The sequence below is a fragment of the Plectrocnemia conspersa genome, unplaced genomic scaffold (genome assembly GCF_051122295.1).
Source record: "Plectrocnemia conspersa isolate PC_06_02 unplaced genomic scaffold, ASM5112229v1 ptg000004l, whole genome shotgun sequence".
In the NCBI taxonomy this organism is placed as follows: domain Eukaryota; kingdom Metazoa; phylum Arthropoda; class Insecta; order Trichoptera; family Polycentropodidae; genus Plectrocnemia; species Plectrocnemia conspersa.
In genome coordinates, this window is record NW_028277168.1 from 11422194 (window position 1) to 11443037 (window position 20844).

The 20844-nt window shown below is 28.7% G+C and overlaps 1 protein-coding gene across 2 annotated transcripts in view; it reads right to left on the reverse strand.

Annotated features, from left to right (window-relative positions):
* Positions 1 to 799: 799 nt before the first annotated feature.
* The window catches only part of yellow-b (L-dopachrome tautomerase yellow-b), a 31852-nt gene continuing 11807 nt past the window's right edge, over positions 800 to 20844 (reverse strand). Inside the window, exons 2-3 of one of the 2 annotated variants that reach the window (XM_088184005.1) lie at positions 3614 to 3914; positions 800 to 3488 (exon numbers count right to left, since the gene is read on the reverse strand). In XM_088184005.1, the coding sequence (XP_088040131.1) occupies positions 2395 to 3488; positions 3614 to 3899 (1380 nt within the window). In that variant the 5' untranslated portion in view covers positions 3900 to 3914 and the 3' untranslated portion in view covers positions 800 to 2394. The remainder of the gene's footprint in view (positions 3489 to 3613; positions 3915 to 20844) is intronic. The other variant, XM_088184006.1, reaches the window with a different exon arrangement.

Below are 20844 nucleotides of genomic sequence, written 5' to 3' on the forward strand. Positions count from 1 at the left end.
AATATAAATACGTTGTGTAGATAAAAAATGCAACTGCATAAGATATTATTTCCCTAATATTAATTTAGAATTCTGCTGCTTCCGTGAATATATATCGGCTATGCCGTATATTCGTTTTGTTCATAATAAACAATATATAAGGAATTATTAACGAAACTTACTGAAGATTAAATATGAAGAATACAACCATTAATAATATACATACAGTGACATTTAATGACACATCTTATAAAATAAAAATTAATTCTAAACATTATTTAATTTAATTAATGCAAAATGATATACATACCTATAAAATATATACATTTTAAATTGCTTTTATAAGATAGCACAAAATATTTTAAACACCAATGACATATAAATTATAATTATTCTGAAAATATCATTTTTATTTGATGTTTTTCTATTTATATATTACAAGAAAAAAATACGCAAAATATTAAAAATAAATATAATATCTAGCAATGATTTTATCAAAATACATTTTATTCGATATGATTGAGGTATTTATTATTTGATATATGGTAATTAATTGTACAATACATTAAATGTATATGTTTAATACAAATAATTATAGTATATGCTTAAATATGTGTAAATGTTATCAAAAATTTGTGAAGTTAAATCACTTTTGTAGATTCCTCTATTTTACTTTCAAAACTGACATTTTTACTTATATCTTTCAATATTAATTAAAATTAAGATCATATTTATAGTAAATATAATGGCAAAGGTAAAGTTTAAACTACTATAGTTAATATCAGTAATATGTCACACTAAATGGACAATTTATTATCGATTTTTGTAAAGATTCGATATAAATACAATGGTATGCAGAAATTTAGAACTAATGAACATATTTAAGATCATCCTTTTAACATGAAACAAGTGATCGAGCATTACTTTATGAAGCTTAGCTTTTTCCATTATGTCTCTAGTTGTTAAATTGATTAGTGTCATTTAAATAAAACAAGCCTGAAAAGTTACTTTCATTCTCAGATATATGCATATGATAAAATCAAATAAAACATGTCTTAAAATAAAATTCTAATAAAAAGCACTTTAAGATAGATACATGAATAAATATAGATGTCAAAATAAAAATAATCAGTTCATGACGAGCCCCGTTCTAGATGTCCTTTTGAAATTTACTATACCACGATAAATTATACTATAGAAAGACTGTAATGGTATTCTATCATCGAAGGTATACATAGTGGGTGCCACATGAGCTATCGAGTAAGAAATAAAAATCTACACTTATATTTTAACCCACTAGAAATATGAGCCAATATTTGACGAAAAATGGATACTATAAAACAATATCACCATCAAAAGACAGTGTATTCAGATGTAATTGTTTCACTTTCAATTACTATAACTTAAACATAGGGTCAACAGTTTTCAGTATTGCATAAAAAATAAACTTTAATGTTACAGTAAACGTGTAGTAGAAACATAATTTCACTAACTAGGCCAGTGAAAATGTTTCAAACAATTGATTTATAATTTCACTGAACAATATCAGTGAAACTGTATAGAGTATGTTCGAGACATTTTGGCCTTAGCATGTGATGTGTAGTCTTACTGTCAATAAAATTCAAATTAAGAGTTGAAACATACATTTTCTGTTCAAACATAAACCAAACCCAACTTGGCTAAATGAAAGTTCAAAACCTATAGTTAGTTTTAAAATGTTCATTAGATCAAGTTGGGTTTGGTTAATTTGTTGAGGTTAGGTTTGGGTTTGAACATTTTGTGTCGCCCTATAACTATTTTTTGAAACGAAATTCATATAACCGTCCATTTAATAGTTCGGAAAAATAAAAAATAAAAAATTATCGAAAATAAGCACTGTTCTAATAATCAGTTAATTTTTTTAATATTTTATTTGACATAAACAATTTTTTTAAATCAAGCAACTGTACGTTTCACGTCTATCAAATTACAGTTTAGAGCAGCATATATTTTTACTAGCACCTGTCAGTGAAATTATATTTTCACTAGTAGAAATAGTACGTATTTTGATTTCACTGAATTGCCAGTGAAAATATATTTTTACTGGTAATACACATTTGCTGTACCATATATATTAAACCGAAATTTCTCAAACACATGTACAAAATAAATAATCAAACCCGTCAAAGTAGACATATTGTAACTAATTGTTCACAAATGGGTAATAAATACAATGATACAGAAACATAAACATAAAACCAGTTGTAAGATTCATATGAAATTGGATTAAAAATAAGTTTTTTATCATAAATTAAAATAGCCTAAAACAATATCTTAAAATAACAATTGGTAACCGTCTTTGTATTTCTCACAATATCCGTATATTCAGATATATAAAATATATATGGCAAACTATTTCGTAGTGACTAAAGTGTTTTAGTGAAAGATCAACATTGTTATCAAAAATATTAGTATCATTTCTAACTGTGGAGTGCTTGATTTGCTTGAGCTCGATTTCGTTAAGTTCTTTAATTTCTGCAGCGTCGAATTGGCAAACTTCTTGATCAACTCTATGTTTGGCGATGAATCGCAAGCTGTTCCTGTTATGGCGTCTTTAACCGATTCTGTGAGTATTCTAAAATTAACATCGTTGTAATCCAACTGTGAATACATAAATATAGGTTGCCTATCGGAGAGCACCCACAAGTTTCCTTTATCGTCTACTTTTATATCATTAGGGAACACCATTGTAACGTTGCTCATGAATATCCTTCCCTGTGATTCAATCGTATATGCTTTATTAGTCGTCTTCCAACAAGCGATAGCATTGAGATTGACTAAAGCGTAGAATAGAACTCCCGTCGTCTTATCGACGAACTCAACGCTAGATTGTGCGTTTGGTCCTCTGTTACCCAAGAGCTTAAATTCGTTGAAGCTTTCATTCGCTAGTGTCTCATTCCTGAGAATCTTAGTAGAAACTGAAAATTCATTTGTGCTAGCCATCGGATGGAAATACAAAGTACTGTATCCGTCACTGCCCGGCTTAGATAATCCAAGACCAAACAGAGCGTCTTCCCATTGGAAATTGACTCCGGTTACGTTGAAATCACCAGCTAATGGATCAGGATGGAAATAGTGATGTTTGACTCTCCAAGATGTTTCTTGAGACCATGAGTACACGACTAATCCCGGTGATCCCAAATCGCCAGCGTAAGCGAACGAGTCTTCACAAGATGTGTCTTCGACGGCAATGTTAGCGAAGAACGAATCTTCTTCCAGTTGTGCTTGAGGGAATACGTATCTTCTTAATAGTTGATCCGTCTTCAGGTCGTAAATGACGAGTTGCGGCGGTACAACGGCCTTGACGTCTCCTAAAAGATCTGAAACGCCACTGTCCAACGCCCACAACCGTCCGCAACGATCGGCTCTCACTCTAAAAGGAGACACCAATTCAGGTAAGGATTCTTCTGCAAACTCGTGCGCAGACCAATTTGGATACGGTATGAGCTTCGGAGATTTGTTTTCTGTCTCTGAAATGAAACACAATACCAATTAATATCATATAGTAAAATTTCATCTACATACATTAATCATGTATGTATTTACTTTGACTTAAGAGTAATAAGATAAATTTTGCTAAATCAAATTATCTTACCGTTTAACATGACGTATGTTAATGAAGCTGGTACGCCAGTCTTCCATCTAGGAACGGTTACAAACAAACGATTCTCAAACACTTCCAAGCCTACAGGTATATTGTTTTCTGGGATGAATTCTTTGTTTTTTATGGCTTGCTCTCTAGCTTCATCACTGGGATATAAAAAATCTAGTTGCTTCCATTCAAATGCCACTTTTAAATTGTCCATTGACATTGAACACATTATCAGATTGCTGATTATCAATGTTTTTAGCAGAGAATCCATAACGGACGTTATAGCCATCTTGTAGAGGCAAATCTGAAAAGATAAAAAATACACATTATGCATTTTGTACTATGTATTATGAAAGATAAGAGACAAATTCCAATTGTTGTTATAAAGAGCCTTGAAGATTTTGATTAAATCTTAAATTTTTTATACTCAAAATTTTGGTGGCAAAGTACTCGAATAATAATAACAATATGTTTTGATGGTTTACAAAATTGTCGTTTTTTTATATTTGTAGCAACACATGGGTAAAATATGACGTCATTTGCTAACATTCGGTCAAGGTTATAAAAAATGTTCTTTTTTTACATATGAATGTACACACAAACAAAATTACACCGATGAATTACGTTCACTTTTTGCATAGAATGATTGTTAAGCATTAAAACGACAAAAAATACATATACTTTTTATCGTTTTTCTCTCTCCATGCAACAACACATCGTTCAGAGTCGTAATTTGTTTTTGTTTTTTTTTATATGGAACCAAAGATTGAAACTGTAATTATTGTTATTTAATTTCTTTTAAATTACTTTTATGCTGCAGTGCAAACCAACGGTCAAGTATTTAGGTCAAATCCTATTCAGATTCATTATAATATTATCATTGCATTGTGAAAGTAATCTATGCATATATAATATAAATTAAGTTAATCACTATAATCAATAACAAATAAAACTAAAGTTTTTAACTCACATTGTATTAAGCATAACATATGTTATATATTATTTAAATTTTAAGTTCTTGCGTCAGCGTTATTGACGTTTAAATTTAATCGTTTATTGATTAGTGTTGCCATTCTTTAAAAAACAATGTCTTTAAAAAAATGAAAATAATGTTAAACAACATTGTTATTATATCACTAATTTAAAATAGTATTTTATTTATTTGCGCTAATTAATTATATGTCAATAGATACCATTTTCTACGATCATGCGTCTCCATGGAAATAATTAAATTATTTTTCTGATTTGTCGGAGCCGTTGAGAACTAAAACGTCTGAAGTAACATGCGTTACGTATATGCAATAATAGGCTTTGTTTATATGTAAATAAATAGTATTATTCCATAGTGGATAGAGCGTAAGAAGGAATCGTAAGCGATGACGTATTAAAACAATGATGTATGTAAGATATTTAACATTACATTTTTTATATCTTCAATTTAATAATAATACGTGAAATTTAACAAAGAATTATTTTAAGAGATATGTGCATTTTAATAAATACTTTGTTAAATACAACAAATTATTTGTGCATTTATATAAAGTAAATCTTCGCATTCTTCGTAAAAGAATTCGTTGCTGAGTGTTATTCATAATATGTTCACTGTTCACTGTCCAACAGTAATGACCAAACAATTCGTTTTATGGAACAATTATTTTATATATTGCTCATTTAAATTTCTAAACATGATAATAATCTGATAAATATTTCTCCTTTTTAAGACGCCTAAATTTTGCTAATTACATAGTAATATATGAAAATAATTTAGGCAAATATTGAGTTGTGAGTTGAATAAATAAATAACAGATTTGTCACACTTATCCATCGTCAAGAAAGGACGTAATTGCGTACTACAGAAAAATTCAACGCCGGAGCTTAGTCTTTGACTTTTACTTCCACAACTCATCAGCGAACCACCGACGCACTTAACAAAGGTCCTAACTCAACGTAAATGGCTCAACGCCGGGGCTTCGCCCGTGACCGGTCGCCCCTACACAAACGGCCAGTATATCTCCATTCGATAAACAACAACATCCATCGATTATTTGAATCCAATAAATAAATTGCTTTTAAATACTAAAAAAATAACAACGACAGTCAGCGTGCTTGTTGAGATAAATTTTTGCCTCTGTTAGACAATAATTTTATTATAGCTATTTTCAGATTGACCTTAAATTGAACATCAAATAAATTTCAATTAATGACAACCGGTGTTTTTGTGCTTAGTTAATTGTGACTCGGTAACGTATTAATTTTGATGAATTGTCATTTAATAGAACGCAAGATTTTTTTGATCAGTAGTGCTAAATGTAACAAATAGAAGCTTGGATACAAAATAGCTGAGCATTGATTACATTTTAATAAAAAATAAATGCTATATTACTCATAATTGTGTTATCTTGTTGTTGATTATTCTATAAAGATTATTTTGGCCCTGAGCCCCCATTCAATTACGAATCCCCAGCTTAATTATGACGACTATCTGAGAAAACATTCCCCCCTTGATATTTACAGCTTTCTTGGCAGAACAATATATACATGACTCAATTGTATCGTTCTATATAAAACACTACATAGTTTTTACTTCATACAATAACTTTTGAGGTGAAAATTTTAGAATATTTAAAAAAAAAACAATTTGAAGGCCATATTAACAATATTACGATTTTAATATTATATTATATTACAATATTTCAATCAACATCAACATAAAAAATTTAACTTTTAAGATACATATATCATATGTACATAGAGAACATTGAAGAATAAGTTTCCCTTCAATTGAATATATATCTATACTTTAGTTAATCTAAAAATGTACCACTTGAGACAAACATATTTTATTGTGTGCAAAGTTAGAGTAAATGACAACTCTTTTTTTAATCTAAATATCAAAAGTATTATTTGTAAAACTGTTCTATATATGAATACGTGTTATGTCGTTTCAAAAATCGAGCTTAACCCTTAAATATTCCAAATGATTAATTTAATCAGGGAAATGAGGGTAGAGAACGCTGACTCTATTCTCCCTAATGATTTGGGGCAAAACTGAAATATTTTTTATTATACTGCTCTATTTTGTCAGATTTGTAAAGATTCGGCATTATAAAATTTGTAATTTCGCTACTGTTGATTGAATTTAGCATCGTTGATGTTCCTTTTAGGCTGGCCGCTAAAACGCCATTTCTTTACAAATGCAAAAACAAAAAGAAAATCTTGTATATACTAATTACAATGTGACAACTATAAGTGGTCTCGATAGCTGTATTGCTAGTTGTACAGCATGAACGAAAATAATAAAGAAAAGGTAAAATAGTTCAACTAAATGTAATGTGATATTGTGAGTAATACATAACTATAATAACCATCGTGTAGATATACATAAATGGGATATAATGGTTTATGTTTACTATTAAAAATCTGCAAAATCAGAGTCAAGAGCGTCGTTTATACACTGTTAAAGCGGTTGGAATAGTTGTTGCCATTTCTGACCGCACGCTTGTTGGCCGTTAGTTTAACCTCAACCCGTCACACTTACAACTTGGTTTTACCAAATATTTTAATTTTATTTACCAAATACTATATAGATATATAGATATTACAGCTAAGCTCGTTATAAAAAACAGCACTATATTGTTCAAAATTTAAAAAAATATGTATTACTAATTATATACACTAATTGCATACACATATTTTAAATTGTATACCTGATTTTTTTATATGTGTAAACAATGTATCTATAAAAAATATCTTAGCCAAGTTTTAAACCAATTATTAAATATGTATTATTTCACTCACGACTAACTTCACACAGAATACGCAGCTAAATGTAAAATTACAACAAAAAGTTTTATACAGTTGAGTTATAAATGTTTATGTGATAAAATATGAATAGCGTTTGAGCACCACTGCAACAGGCGTCTGATAGAAAAGTCCCCCTCGAATTTTCCAACCACACCCGTTCCTCCACACACAAAATGGCCGATGCGTCTGTTCGATTAGCACCACAAACGGTCGCTGTTCAAACAAAGCGCTCTAGCACTCTCCACTATATGGACGTTGACAAATCTCACGAATTGGATATGCAAACAGAAAAATAGTCATCGAGAATAGTCATCTCTAGTGATTTTCCTTGGACAAAAAAGTATGACCAACAGTCAAAACTCGCTCTCGTCGCTAAAAATTAGCATAGGCAGAATGGTGCAAAGCGTCATGAGTTTAGTGACGCTCAGAACGAGAGCAAATCGGAAACAATATCCGATTTAAATCGGAACAAATCGGTCTTTGTCGACGTTTTGACGAAGATAATCGGAAAAACATTTCAGCGTGATCAATGACAGCGTTGTTTCCGGAAGATTATGGTTATTCTCATATATTGTCTATATTCACGGATAGTATTGCAATTACAGAAAAAAATGACACCATTAGAGATCGAGACAGGAACGATCTATCAAAATATAATTGATTCAATTAGAGAGGCTGTTTCGGGCCGTTTCTCTTTATTGTATTGATTCATTTTGTATATACATATATTATACTAGTGAGCACTAAACATAGACAAGTAAAGTGAACGGGGTAGTAGTATAGATTGAAAATAGAGTGCAACTTGAGTGTTAACGACAATGTCACTCATGGTTAATTATTAAAGTGTGAGCTTTTGTGTTATCATTTTCATTGTAATGTTGTACACAAACGAAATAAAATTGTAAATTAATACTCCTTATTGTCCGCAAGACTTCTTGATAAGAATTGGTAGTTAAAAAAACACTAAGAAGAACCATAAGATTTAATCGAACTTGACGTGCTTTTTTTGCTCTTTCATTAAGAATTTTTATTTTTATATCATAATCATATATTTATGCTTCGTTAATTATTAAACCAATTTTGAGTTGGAAATTAGCGATTTCATTCAACAGCTTAGAAAAAACTGATATGCCATCTATTTTTTAAAACATTTAAAAATCATAACTTAAAAAGGAGGGAAATAAATAACATTTAAAAATGTTTTTTTTTAATTTATGTGGAAAATAGCAAAATTTGAGGGCACAATAACATCCGTAGTTTTAATTATATGGACATGAAACTAATTTTAAAAATAGATTTCGACTGTATTTGTTAGTCAGTTTTCGCCATCTTGTAAAAAATGTTTTTTAATATAATAGATATTAAAATAATAAAATTAAAATAAAAAACATTTTACACATTTTTGTATTCAAATTAACCTAATTATTTCGGCCTTCGCCGAAAAGATTTATTTTTATTAATATACTTATATTCAATCGTTAAAACGACCAAACCTCAAAAATGAACATGTCAAAAGGTTACGCATATAAAATTAGCCTGAAAGTTCTGTTCACAAATATATAATAAAATCGAGATTCTGGCATTAACTTTTTGGCCTTTAATCGATGTTTATATTCATACCGTATCTCGAATGAAAAAGCCAATTTAACTCTATACTTCGAAGGTAAATAATTCACGATGGAATGTTTCGTTTAGATCACGTATTAGATAGTTTTCAATTTAAATTCTTGTTATTGTATTATATATACATTATATTATATGTTAAAACAGTTTTATGAGTAATTTGTGTCAGTCCGTTCATGCTCGTTATAACCAAGTTCAACTATATGTCGAAATACATATTTTGTAACTAAACAATAGACACACATTTAATTACATAAGCTTATGTGATACAAAACACAATATAACAATAGGTCTGTTCGAGCGTATGGAAATTCGTTTGCAGTTTCTTCAGTACCGGTTATTATTGTAATACAACTACAAAAACCCGTCTATGGGACAATGGTGGATTCTGGAAAAGATTCTTGAGGTTTTTTTTTAGATATAATTTAAAATAAAATATTATTAGGGCGCGCTATCGATATTGTTCCATTTTTCTTTATTTCACACATAAACATGTCTCATTGCAACGCGTGTGTATAAATATAAATTCAAATCTGATTTTAACTTCCAGTTCTCACGGGCAAAAACCAGTTGGCACGCGATACAGGGTAGCTAGAAAGCTACCACTCGAAAAATATTTAAGTGGTGAAAAGTGTTCTAAATTCGTGTTATATACTTGCATGTGTAATGCAAGGTTATGTAGCACTATGTTGCTCACCTTGCCCAAAGGAACGTTCGGATTGTAATATTTTATGTTTAATATAAATATTTATCAATCACGACAGGGCCAGAGTCAACTTAGAGCGCCTAATATTAAAATAAATTAAGACATATGCGATCATATTCACCTTACGTTAATGCTTTTAAATTGCTTTATAAATATATGAATTAATGATAAAGGCGCGTATGTGAGATACGTTCCCTTTCAAGTGACGAGAGTGAGTGAGAGATTAAAGCGTGCGTTACATGCGTTCCGCACGCCCACTTCTTCTCACTAGTCTCCAATTCGAGTAATCGAGTACTCGATACTCGAGTATTTTTGTCTATTTTTCAAGTACTTGATAATCAAGTATTTTGAAAATTACTCGATTAATACTCGAAATTGAAAAATTTTGAAATATTTCAGAAACAAAAATAACTTTAACTCGGTCCGGTAAAGGTTAACGTCTTGCTTTTATTTGGCGTTTATGCCCAAAGTCCCGAGTTAGAGCGGTTACTATCAGGTATAATTTTTTCATAGTTCCATAGTTGCATAGTTCCGGTCGTCGGTTATGTTAGTGGGTACGACGGAGAAATTTCTTTTGTGTTTTCTGTTCGACAGTCCCGACTTATCTAATTTATGGCAATGAACAATATGAAATATCAACAAAAAAAAATTTAGGTTTTATGACTATGCAGTTGTAGCGTAAAGTGTTGTAAATTGTTTATACTGATCCCTCAGCTTAAAATATTAATCAAAACAATTGTGTGTTTTAAAGGCATTTAAAGTAAAGTCAGTTCTTTGCGAACCGTTTAGCTCTAGAGTGAAAGGGATTCACCCAAATACATCTTCGAAGGATATAGATTTAAATTCTTCGCATTAATCAGAAGGAGTAGAATATTGTATATTGTTAAGAAAAAAAATCTATTCAAGAAGAATTACAAAATGCTATTTTGTCAATAGTCGAAGGAAATAAGAGAAAAGAAGAGAACATAAAAAGAGAGTTCAAAAAATTTTATATCTATAAAAAGCGAACAGATTTAAATTAGAAGCCTTATCCAACGCGTTAATGACAATAAGACCAACATCAACAGCAACGGAAAGGGTTTTTTCCATAACGGGAATAATAAAACCAAAGGTTAGCAGTTGTAATATTAAATTCGAGACACTTTTTGCATTATTGTTTTTAAAAAGTATGTTCGTGAAGTTAAAATAATTGTAAAAATTAACATACTAAGTATTTTATTTATTTATTTATATGTGCACGAATTTGAATAATAGCTATTTTGGTACATATGGTAAATACTCGAAAGTACTCGAGTACTCGAGTATTTTAAAATTTTAAAATTTTAATATTCGATACTCGAGTAGTTGATGGTTCGAGTAATTGGAGACTCTACTTCTCACACACTCTCGTCACTTAGCACGCGAGCGAGCGAAAGGGAACGTATCTCACCGTACGCGCCTGATACATATGTACATTAAACCGAAAACATGTTTATAAAAATAATATATTACATACACAAAGTTTGATCAACACTGACATGTAAGCGTGTGATGAAATTCGTTTTAGCTATGGGAAACGGATCCTAGTACCTATCATTTATATAAATATAAGAAATGTATGTTAAAATCCAATAATTGTTTTTTTTTCATCAATTTCCGCTCGCGTGCTTGCGTGATGCGCGTGTTAGCATACATTAATTCGCGAAATTTGAGTGATACGCCTCTCTGTTTGTTGCGAAGTCGGATGAGCGACGCCCAAAATGTTTTTTTTAATGGTGACAACACTGGGTGTAAATTACCAGCAAAAACAACCATATTTAATTAAATTTACCCAAATATTTTCATTAAATCTGATTCGTATATTAATATTTATTAGCAAAACATGTCCTTCAATTTTATATGTTTTATGGATAAAAACTAGACCTTGAGAGTCGAATAAATGCGATTCGTAGAACTCCGAACATATCCTAGAATTCCTCTCTGGAATAAATTAGAAACGTCTCCATTCTTGCATAATTGAATAAAGCATCAGATTGTCGAGTTCCTTTGAACAAATGCGACTCGAAGAGAACTAACAATAGTCTCGAAAGACTGATGGTTGTGATACGCTTATAATATATCTATTGTTCCAAACTATGTAAATATTTATCATACTTTTGACTTTGGAAACAATATTATTTATGGTAAATATTCATCATACCTTTGACTTCAGTAACAATAACTATGAGAACGATACACTTAAGTTCAATATGCTTCATCCGATTTATAATACTATATTTGCCAGTAACAAAAATCTAATTTCTATTAAAATATGTTTGATATTATAATTAAACTCAATCGTTTTTATTTTATAATTAAGCCATTAGAAAACCGCCAAAATCCATCTAATTAAAAGCTTATCGTATGTTCGGTTAATTACCGTCATTAAAAAAATATAAAATATCGCGTTTAAATTAATCTCTGGGGAGTAAAAATATTAACAAACAGTAATGTTTCGATGACAGTTTGAAGGAATAGATTTGAGTTAATTTTACTATGAAAAGGAGTATTCATATGTTATGATATTTTTTTTAAATTTACAAATATAAGACCGTCGACAATATTATACCTGAAAGATAGAAGCTTTGTTATTCACCTAAATAATGAACAATCGCATCTGGAGTTCCTCAGGGAGGTTTTCTCAGACTGTTTTTTGTATATATAATATTAATGATACTTCAAATTTTACAAAAATACATGAATGCTTAATGTCAATTAATCGTGATTCACTATTTAAATAAATATATTGAGAAAATTTAAATGAGCATTATATAAAATAATTGTTCCATAAAACGAATTGTTAGTGCATTACCGTCGAACCATTGGTCAGAACAATGAACACCTTATGAATAACTCTCTGCAATGAATCCTTTTCCGCATTAATGCACAAACAATTCATTTTATGGAACAAAGTATTTATTTAAATGCACATTTATCTTAAGTCGCACTAAAAATACATAAAAATAAAATTACAGTGAATCAAAATAAAGGTCACATACATTTATGAAATGTTATTAAGATTTGCCACTATTTATACTACTACGATGTCTGTCTCTAAATAAATAGATACTTTGATCCACAAAATGTACATGCTTATGATTTATTTACTATGCATCTCTTCAAATGTAATAAGGTTGATAAAATACAATAAAATCGATTTATGACACCAACAGTGTTTTTTCACGACTTTTTATATGTGAATAATAATATTACCACTATTTTCATTTTTGAATAAACCTATTTTTAATGCCACCCATGCCTGTAAATCTAGTGTTAAATGCCGTGGTAATAACTCCGCTTTGAAGGGCTTACCGCCATTACGACTATTAGACAGATATTAAAACCGGAAAAAGTACCAAAAAAAATTAAACAAAATTAGAGCGATTTTAGCATATGCTTGCTCGGTGTGGAGTAACAAAATTTACATAAATTTAATAAGCTACAAGTAGCTCAAAATAAAATAAATAAATAAACTACAATACACATTTTTATATTAATCTTAGGCAACATATACTATATCAACGATAAAATAACATTATTTTCACACCAAAAAACGCAAATTTTAATATAAACACATTGCTTTCAAGGCAAAAGCAAACTTTTAAATAATTCAATATTTTTAGCCAAACTTATTATTAGTTAATCTATTGTTTTTTTCTATTTTTCATATACAAATTACAAAAGGTTTTTTAATATTCACCTTTAAATTGTAACCGATAATGTTTGTAATGAAATATTCCATAGTAAACGTGAAGTAATGTAAATTTATATTTGTGCATAAATTTATTTTTTATTAAAAAACTTATTATCATGATTTGACAGATTTCCCCAATACGTCATTATTATTAGCATACAAACAATATTTATACAATTATACATGTTATTAAAATAAAATAAAATATGGTGCACACCTAGCCTTTCAGCTGGGTGTGCACTATATATTAACACGCGCGTTCTGCCGCGACAGACAAGAATCGAGGAAGCGATCGCGACCCTCTGGGGTGATAAATAAACATTGAAAAGAAGAACAAATGTTTAAAATACATTTATAGCAAACATTTATTAGCTATTAAATATAACATTTATGATGGCATAACGTATCAAGCGGTCCGTCAGAACACTTTATAATATAGATTTTCACACAAGTCGCATCTAGATAGAGATAATAATTATTTTATATTAAGTCTAAATGTTTATTTAAAAAACTGGAGGCTAAAAAGAGTTACTGAAAAAATAAAAAGAATACATTAAAACCTTTACAGCCACAGGATTATCAAAAACAATTTAAATTGAATTATATTGTCAATTTATAACTCACTTTCAATAAAATTCATTAATATATTTTTCATGTATTGATAAAACACATAAAATTATAAATATAATATGATTATTGTATTACTACACATTTCTTCTTTAAATCCGAATTCTAATTCTTCCAGTCAGAAATCCCTCAATTTATCTCTAGTCAGTAAATTTAGAATAAAAAAATTTAATCAGTCATTTCAAATGTCTTAGTTCATTTTCATCCCTAAATATATTACTGTAATTAAAACAGCATCTACTTCTTTAAATGCAATTTATATGCCTTGGAGATTTTCCTTAATGCTTTGCATGTATATTTTCTACCTTTTTCAAATAACTTTTAAAACCTACACTATAAATGCCAGTATTCACGTTTCACGTTGATTTTATCTCCCTGATTAAAGTAAAAATTACACGTACAACTGTATATGTTACAGCAATAGAAACACTGAAATCCTTGAGCATTAATAAAAATCTATAGCATACACTATCGACCACATAGTTTTGAATTATAGCGAATACATTATATAACGAAAAAGTAAAACCATATGATAATTGGAAGAATAAACATGTTTTCTACATAATATTTGCATCTTAAATATCTCAAACAGAGTCACCAATGAATCGCTTCAACCTAATTGAATTACAACCAGTATAACAAAGTCACAAAATGTAATCTATTAACTCATTTCCCTACTGAATTGATCTAAACATTCAGTGAAAGTTCTAAAAGATCTTATCAAAACTTCAAGTCCATCATATATAAGTAAAGAGTTTAATGAATGCCGGTAGGTTCGTGACTTTGATCGATAGTCTAAGAACAGTGCTCAAGGGCCGACGTCGACTTACCTCAGTCACCAGCACGAAACTGCGCCCTGGGCATGCGAATTTTCGACCTTGCATAGTGTAGGTATTCGTTTAGCACATTTGAGAAACTTCGCCTTTATTGACTTCGCGACCGAGTTAAAACAGTCTTGAATAAAAACGCAAAACGAACCGCTTCGTCGTTGAATCAATACCACAATGAGTTTAATGTACGTGTGTACGTATATCAAGATGATAGCAATTTCTAGCTTAATGGCGATCGTTTACAATCGAACAAACGAAACAATTTAGGTTCGTATCCGCGAGGCGTCAATGATAATTTCTAAATAGAAAGTAGTCGATTTTGGCAATTTGTATCTGTAGCGTTAATGCAATTAGAGCAATAGGGATTTTGTAATTTAAAACTATGCTAAACTAAATCATTAACATAGATTGGAAAAGGGTAATTCAAGAGACATTTTAATAATATATAGTATAGAGCATTTAATTATTGTATTGACGAAATGGCGCGCAAAAATATCAGCCGCGGTGAAAGGGTTAAGATACTTTTATAATAGAATATTTAGTATATATTGTATTTCAACGCAGATTTTTTTAATGATACCATTTCATTCAACGGCCAAATTTAAGGGGGTACCTGTTTAGCATCAACATCAAAAGAAATAAAATCGTGCCGTTGCCGTCGCAATGAAAACACTCGGTTATCTAGCGTTCATTTAAGACTTTTAATAACAATATTACGACTTAACTTCAGACGCCGCCGCTTCTCTCTTCGCATCCCCGGCAGGGACATCATTTTAGATTTTTTCAGGAGAAGTATGTATTATTTTAAGCATCGTGACGCATTGGGGTGAATTGTTCAATCATCAATTTTTATATTATAAATAAATATATAATATAAACATCAGCGTCAAATAAAGACATTTCCAAAACTAGAGCGCAGAATCTTTCAAATATAAATATCAATTGTATTCATCGCAATATTGTCAGTCTGATATTGAATTATACTATTAATTAATATATATATAAAACCTTATTATGAATATCTGCGATGGCAAGCTAGTTATTATTTATTTTATTAATTTATTTAGCTTAATAGCTAATCTTTACATCTAACAAATTTAGTAAACATATATAAAAATATATAAAAAATACATAACAGAAAGAAAAAATAAAAATATACAATAATAAAGTCTTAATATTATAATTTATTTCTATATGTACGAAGGTGTTTTTTTATTCCATTTATGAAACCCGTTATATTTTTGCTGTTTCGGATTTCTCTTGGAAGACTATTATATAAATCAAAACCTCCGTACATAATTCCCCTAGCCGTACTCGTTTTCTTATACTTAATTATCTTTAAATTTTCTTTATTTCTAGTATTATATTTATGTACATCTTTATTTCTTATTAAATACTTATTAAAATATTCTGGTAACATATTATTTTCTAACTTATATATAAATACTAAAACATTCATACTCAATATTTCTTGAACATTCAACCATTCTAATCTATCAATCATACTTTTACAATTAGTTTTATTTTAATTTTTATTTAAGATTACTCTCATTGCCCTATTTTGTAATTTTTGCAACATTTGTTTATCTAATTTATTTAACATATTTAATAGTGTTGCACAATAATTAAAGTTATATTAATAAAATGAATGACACATTGTTCTTTATTGTATAACTAATGAATATTATATTAGGATGAATTGGCAGTTATTAATTGATATGATACTTTATTACAGAACTATTACAGATATTTCAAAGTCAATAAATAAACATTGAAACAAAAAATCTTCATTGTTATAACAACTTATAGCCTTAATAGTTAAAAAATAAGATACATACAATAGAAATTCACAGTATAGCAAAAAATATTTTTAAAATCTCACGCGATTCTTGATAAAAAAAAACAAGAAGATTATTTAAGCAATGATCATAAATATTGAATTTATAAAAAAAAACACGAAGAGAAAATAATGACAAACATCGATATTTGGAATTGAAATCGCTATAATGTGCGAGACAATTCTTAGTATCAACCGTTGAAAATTTACCAAGCGATTTGTTTAAGTGACCGTTGGCGAACAATGTCAATAAAACGGGCTGTTAACTCTTTGTGCACATAAATATCTGAAGCTTTGGAGATGATAATTGCAGAGCACATAATTCACGTTTCACAGGCATATCGGTCAGGGCGATTGTTTTAAAATTGCACCAAGTCTTGTGTAAACCAAATTAATATCTGTATGTGTAAATGGGTCATTTAAATAATTTGAAACCAAGAATGGAAATGCATTTTCAGCATGGCTGATTTTAGAACGTAGATTATTTATAAAATTTTCTTAAAAAAAAATCAGTATTATATCACTGTCACCTTTAAGTAGTTAAGGTTGAAATTATATTTGATTTAATTTTAAATTATACATAAAAAAGTATATAGCTCATTAATAAATAATGTATTTATTAGCAAAATTATCAATAATGCAACATAGAATATTTAACATACATTTTAATGTAAAAATATCTACTTTCGGTGTATCTGAATAAAAATACATATATTAAATAGTTCAAAAAATAAATAAGATCAGAAAACTCATATACCTACATAGCTAACTGTGTCAAATAAAAACGTCTAATATAAGTCAAAATGAAATACTCATTTGATTAACCCATACATCCCACTGACAAATAAGGGGCAAATATATATGATGCAAATGTATAAAACTTCTATATCAGATACAAGTAATATTATTATATGATGTTCTTATAAATGTAAAAGTACAAGGCTTGGCTTCTTATATGCAAAGAAGAAAACTGCTGCTAAAATGAATCACGAACTTGTTTATATTTGTGAAAATTACATGAAATCTATATCAATAATAAGTGACAATGAGTATGAAAAAAGAAGTAGAAGGCCATACGTTATCATTGATGAACTCATTAATTTACCGGTTGATTATTTTTTTAACTTGAACTATTTCTTTAAAACAAGTTAATGAATTATTTACATTTTTGTAATTATTGAAGATTATTGTACTAGCTTCATTTATCATAAGATACTGATGTGTGAAGAAAAATAACAGGTGCTCACTAAAAAGTCGCTGGCGTTTAAAGGGTTAATAAAACTCGTTTTAGTAGGCATCTTAATTATGTTGAAAAACAAGTCAATCCCAAAATGTAATGCTATAGCAATATATTATGTACTATATTATTAATTAAATTAGATCAGTTGTTGAGTTATATTATTTACACATATAAATAAAATACATATTTTTATTAACCTAACTTTTGAGATTAGCCAAATGTGAGTATCACAATGATTTAGATTTCTTTCAAGAACTATAAATATATTTTAGTTCGAATAAATGATCTACAATATTAATAGCATATTGTACTGCATGACTAAGATTATAAATAAAAAACTACTATTTTATTCAAACAAAATGACAATTTTATTTAGCCGCGCAGCGCAATTTTTTTTAATATTTCAGCCTTCCACTGGTAGACAAAAATTAACATAGATTGCTATTTCTATTTAACAAAAACCTCGAAACAAATATTGCAATTTAGCTTATTTAAATAAATATTCTACTCACAAACTGCAATTATTTTTTTATTTTGTCGCATAGAGATAAACATCTTAAGATCACTTACTCTCCGCGAATTTTATTAAAAGCAAAACACGTGTGCACTAATTTCCCCGTAGACGTGTATTTCCGCGCGTTATGATCTTGCCTTTGAAAACATAATTTTATTTTTTTGATTGACTTCTAACCACATATTTTATTGGAAGCCCTCTGCGTCAACAGATTTTCACAAAATATATAGCTTTAAATACGGATTTTCACAAAAATATAATAATTTAAATATTCACTGTTCTAATGAACTTATTTTACACATTTTTGTGTTTTTAGTAGTTCTATTTAATTAAAATTTAATAATAATAAAGATTTATAATGAAATTTTTGTATAATTTTCTCTATAACCATAAAAAAAATAGTAAAATGCACTTAGCCGTCAAATCCAATATTATTGGATTTCTAATTTTAAATAAACAAAAATTAGCATAGAAATTGCAATTTTTATTTAACAAAATATTGCGATTTTATAAATATTTTACTCACAAACTGTCATTAGATTTTTATTTTATTACGTAGAACATCTGTGAACCAATTTCCCCACGGACGTGTATATACGTGCGTTATGGTCTCACGTTTGCAAACATATTCTGTTATCTTTGATTGCCCTTTGAGCATATATTTTATTAGATGCACATGACACTATGGCTTTAGTCCTTCCCATCAATATATTTTGATAATAATATAACACTTTAGAGCGCACCACCACTCTCTAATATCGCATAGAGAATACCATATGTGTATAAAATTAATAATAATAATATGGCTTGTTTTATACTATTTTTAGAACTTTGTTATACTTTTATGAAAGTATATATATACATATATTCTTTTGAAAACAGAATAAAAATTTTTTCTATAAAGTCCACTTTGCCGATATCTAACCTGATATAACCTACTTTAATATTACCTCGAAAATGCAGGCTTTGTTTAAATATCACTTACATTTTCTTTCACAATAATATTATTTTTTATTGTTTGATTACATATTACGCCACCATTCAATATTAGCTCCAAATATTGATTTTTCAGAATTTCCTTTCGCGAATTGATAAAATCTCGTGCGCAATCAGAGCATAAAAATATTAATAGAAACCGAAAAAAAACATATATATATATCAATTATTCGCACTATGCTTATCAACAATTACAATTACATAACGAAAGTTAGCGTTGAACAAAAATAACTCCCACACAATAGAAACTAAAAGTCGGCCATCCATCGTCATTTTTTATGTTACACTAAGCAAATTTTATACATACGAACTTATCGTCAGTGATGTGAAAGTTCGGTAATAGTTTGAGCGAAATTCAATTTTTAATTGAAAGAATCGATAAATTATGGTAGGAGTCAAACCGCATGGTAGGTTAGAAATCGATCACTATTATGGTTATATTTAAATGGAAATGAAGGTTACTTTTATTAACTTCTCATCAACAATCGGAAATCGACGTCAAAATTACAGTAAAACACGCTAAGAAGTCATATATAATAAATATGTATATGGACAACGCCAATATTGTGATATTACAAAACGGATATTAGTATTACATATAGTACGTGTTCAATAAGCTTTCTGAAACTTATATAAATTAAAATTATTGAGGACAATTAAAGAATAATTTTATTTGTTGCAAGAATCAGTAGTAAATATATTACAGTTACTTATGTCTTCTATCATTATTTTTGATACATAAAAACCCCGAGGTAAAAGATTTTTATCAAGTAAATGAAAAATACTTGTAACGTGAATATGTGGGAAAATTAGGTAAGGCGTGAATTTATTTACATAAAACATTATTTTACCGAAAAAATACAATTAAAACAATGGCATAGATTATGTTCTTAAAATTCGTTAGCTATGTTTGATTAAATATGGTATTTTTAATTTGTATTTTTTTTTTAAATGCCTTAACATACCATTTAATTTAAAAAGTATACATTTTTCATTTATCATCTTAACTCTTTATATTTTAGTTTTAAGCTATAAAATAAACAAGTAAATTAACAAATGTCTACGAATACATTAGTTAAATATGATCTTGCCTTGAAGTTTACATATATGAATATCTAGCATATATACATCTCTTGACATAGATAACCAATATTAGTATAAATTTATAAATATTAGTAAATAAATAGTATAAAAAAAATATGATTTCGTGAGTCTTTATGTAATAATATGAAACTTAAAATAATATGAGATTTTTATGGTATTTTAAACAGCCATGGCCATAACAACTAATTGTCTACAAAGAAAATAATAAAGAAAAAATATTTTATAAATGCTGAAATTACAG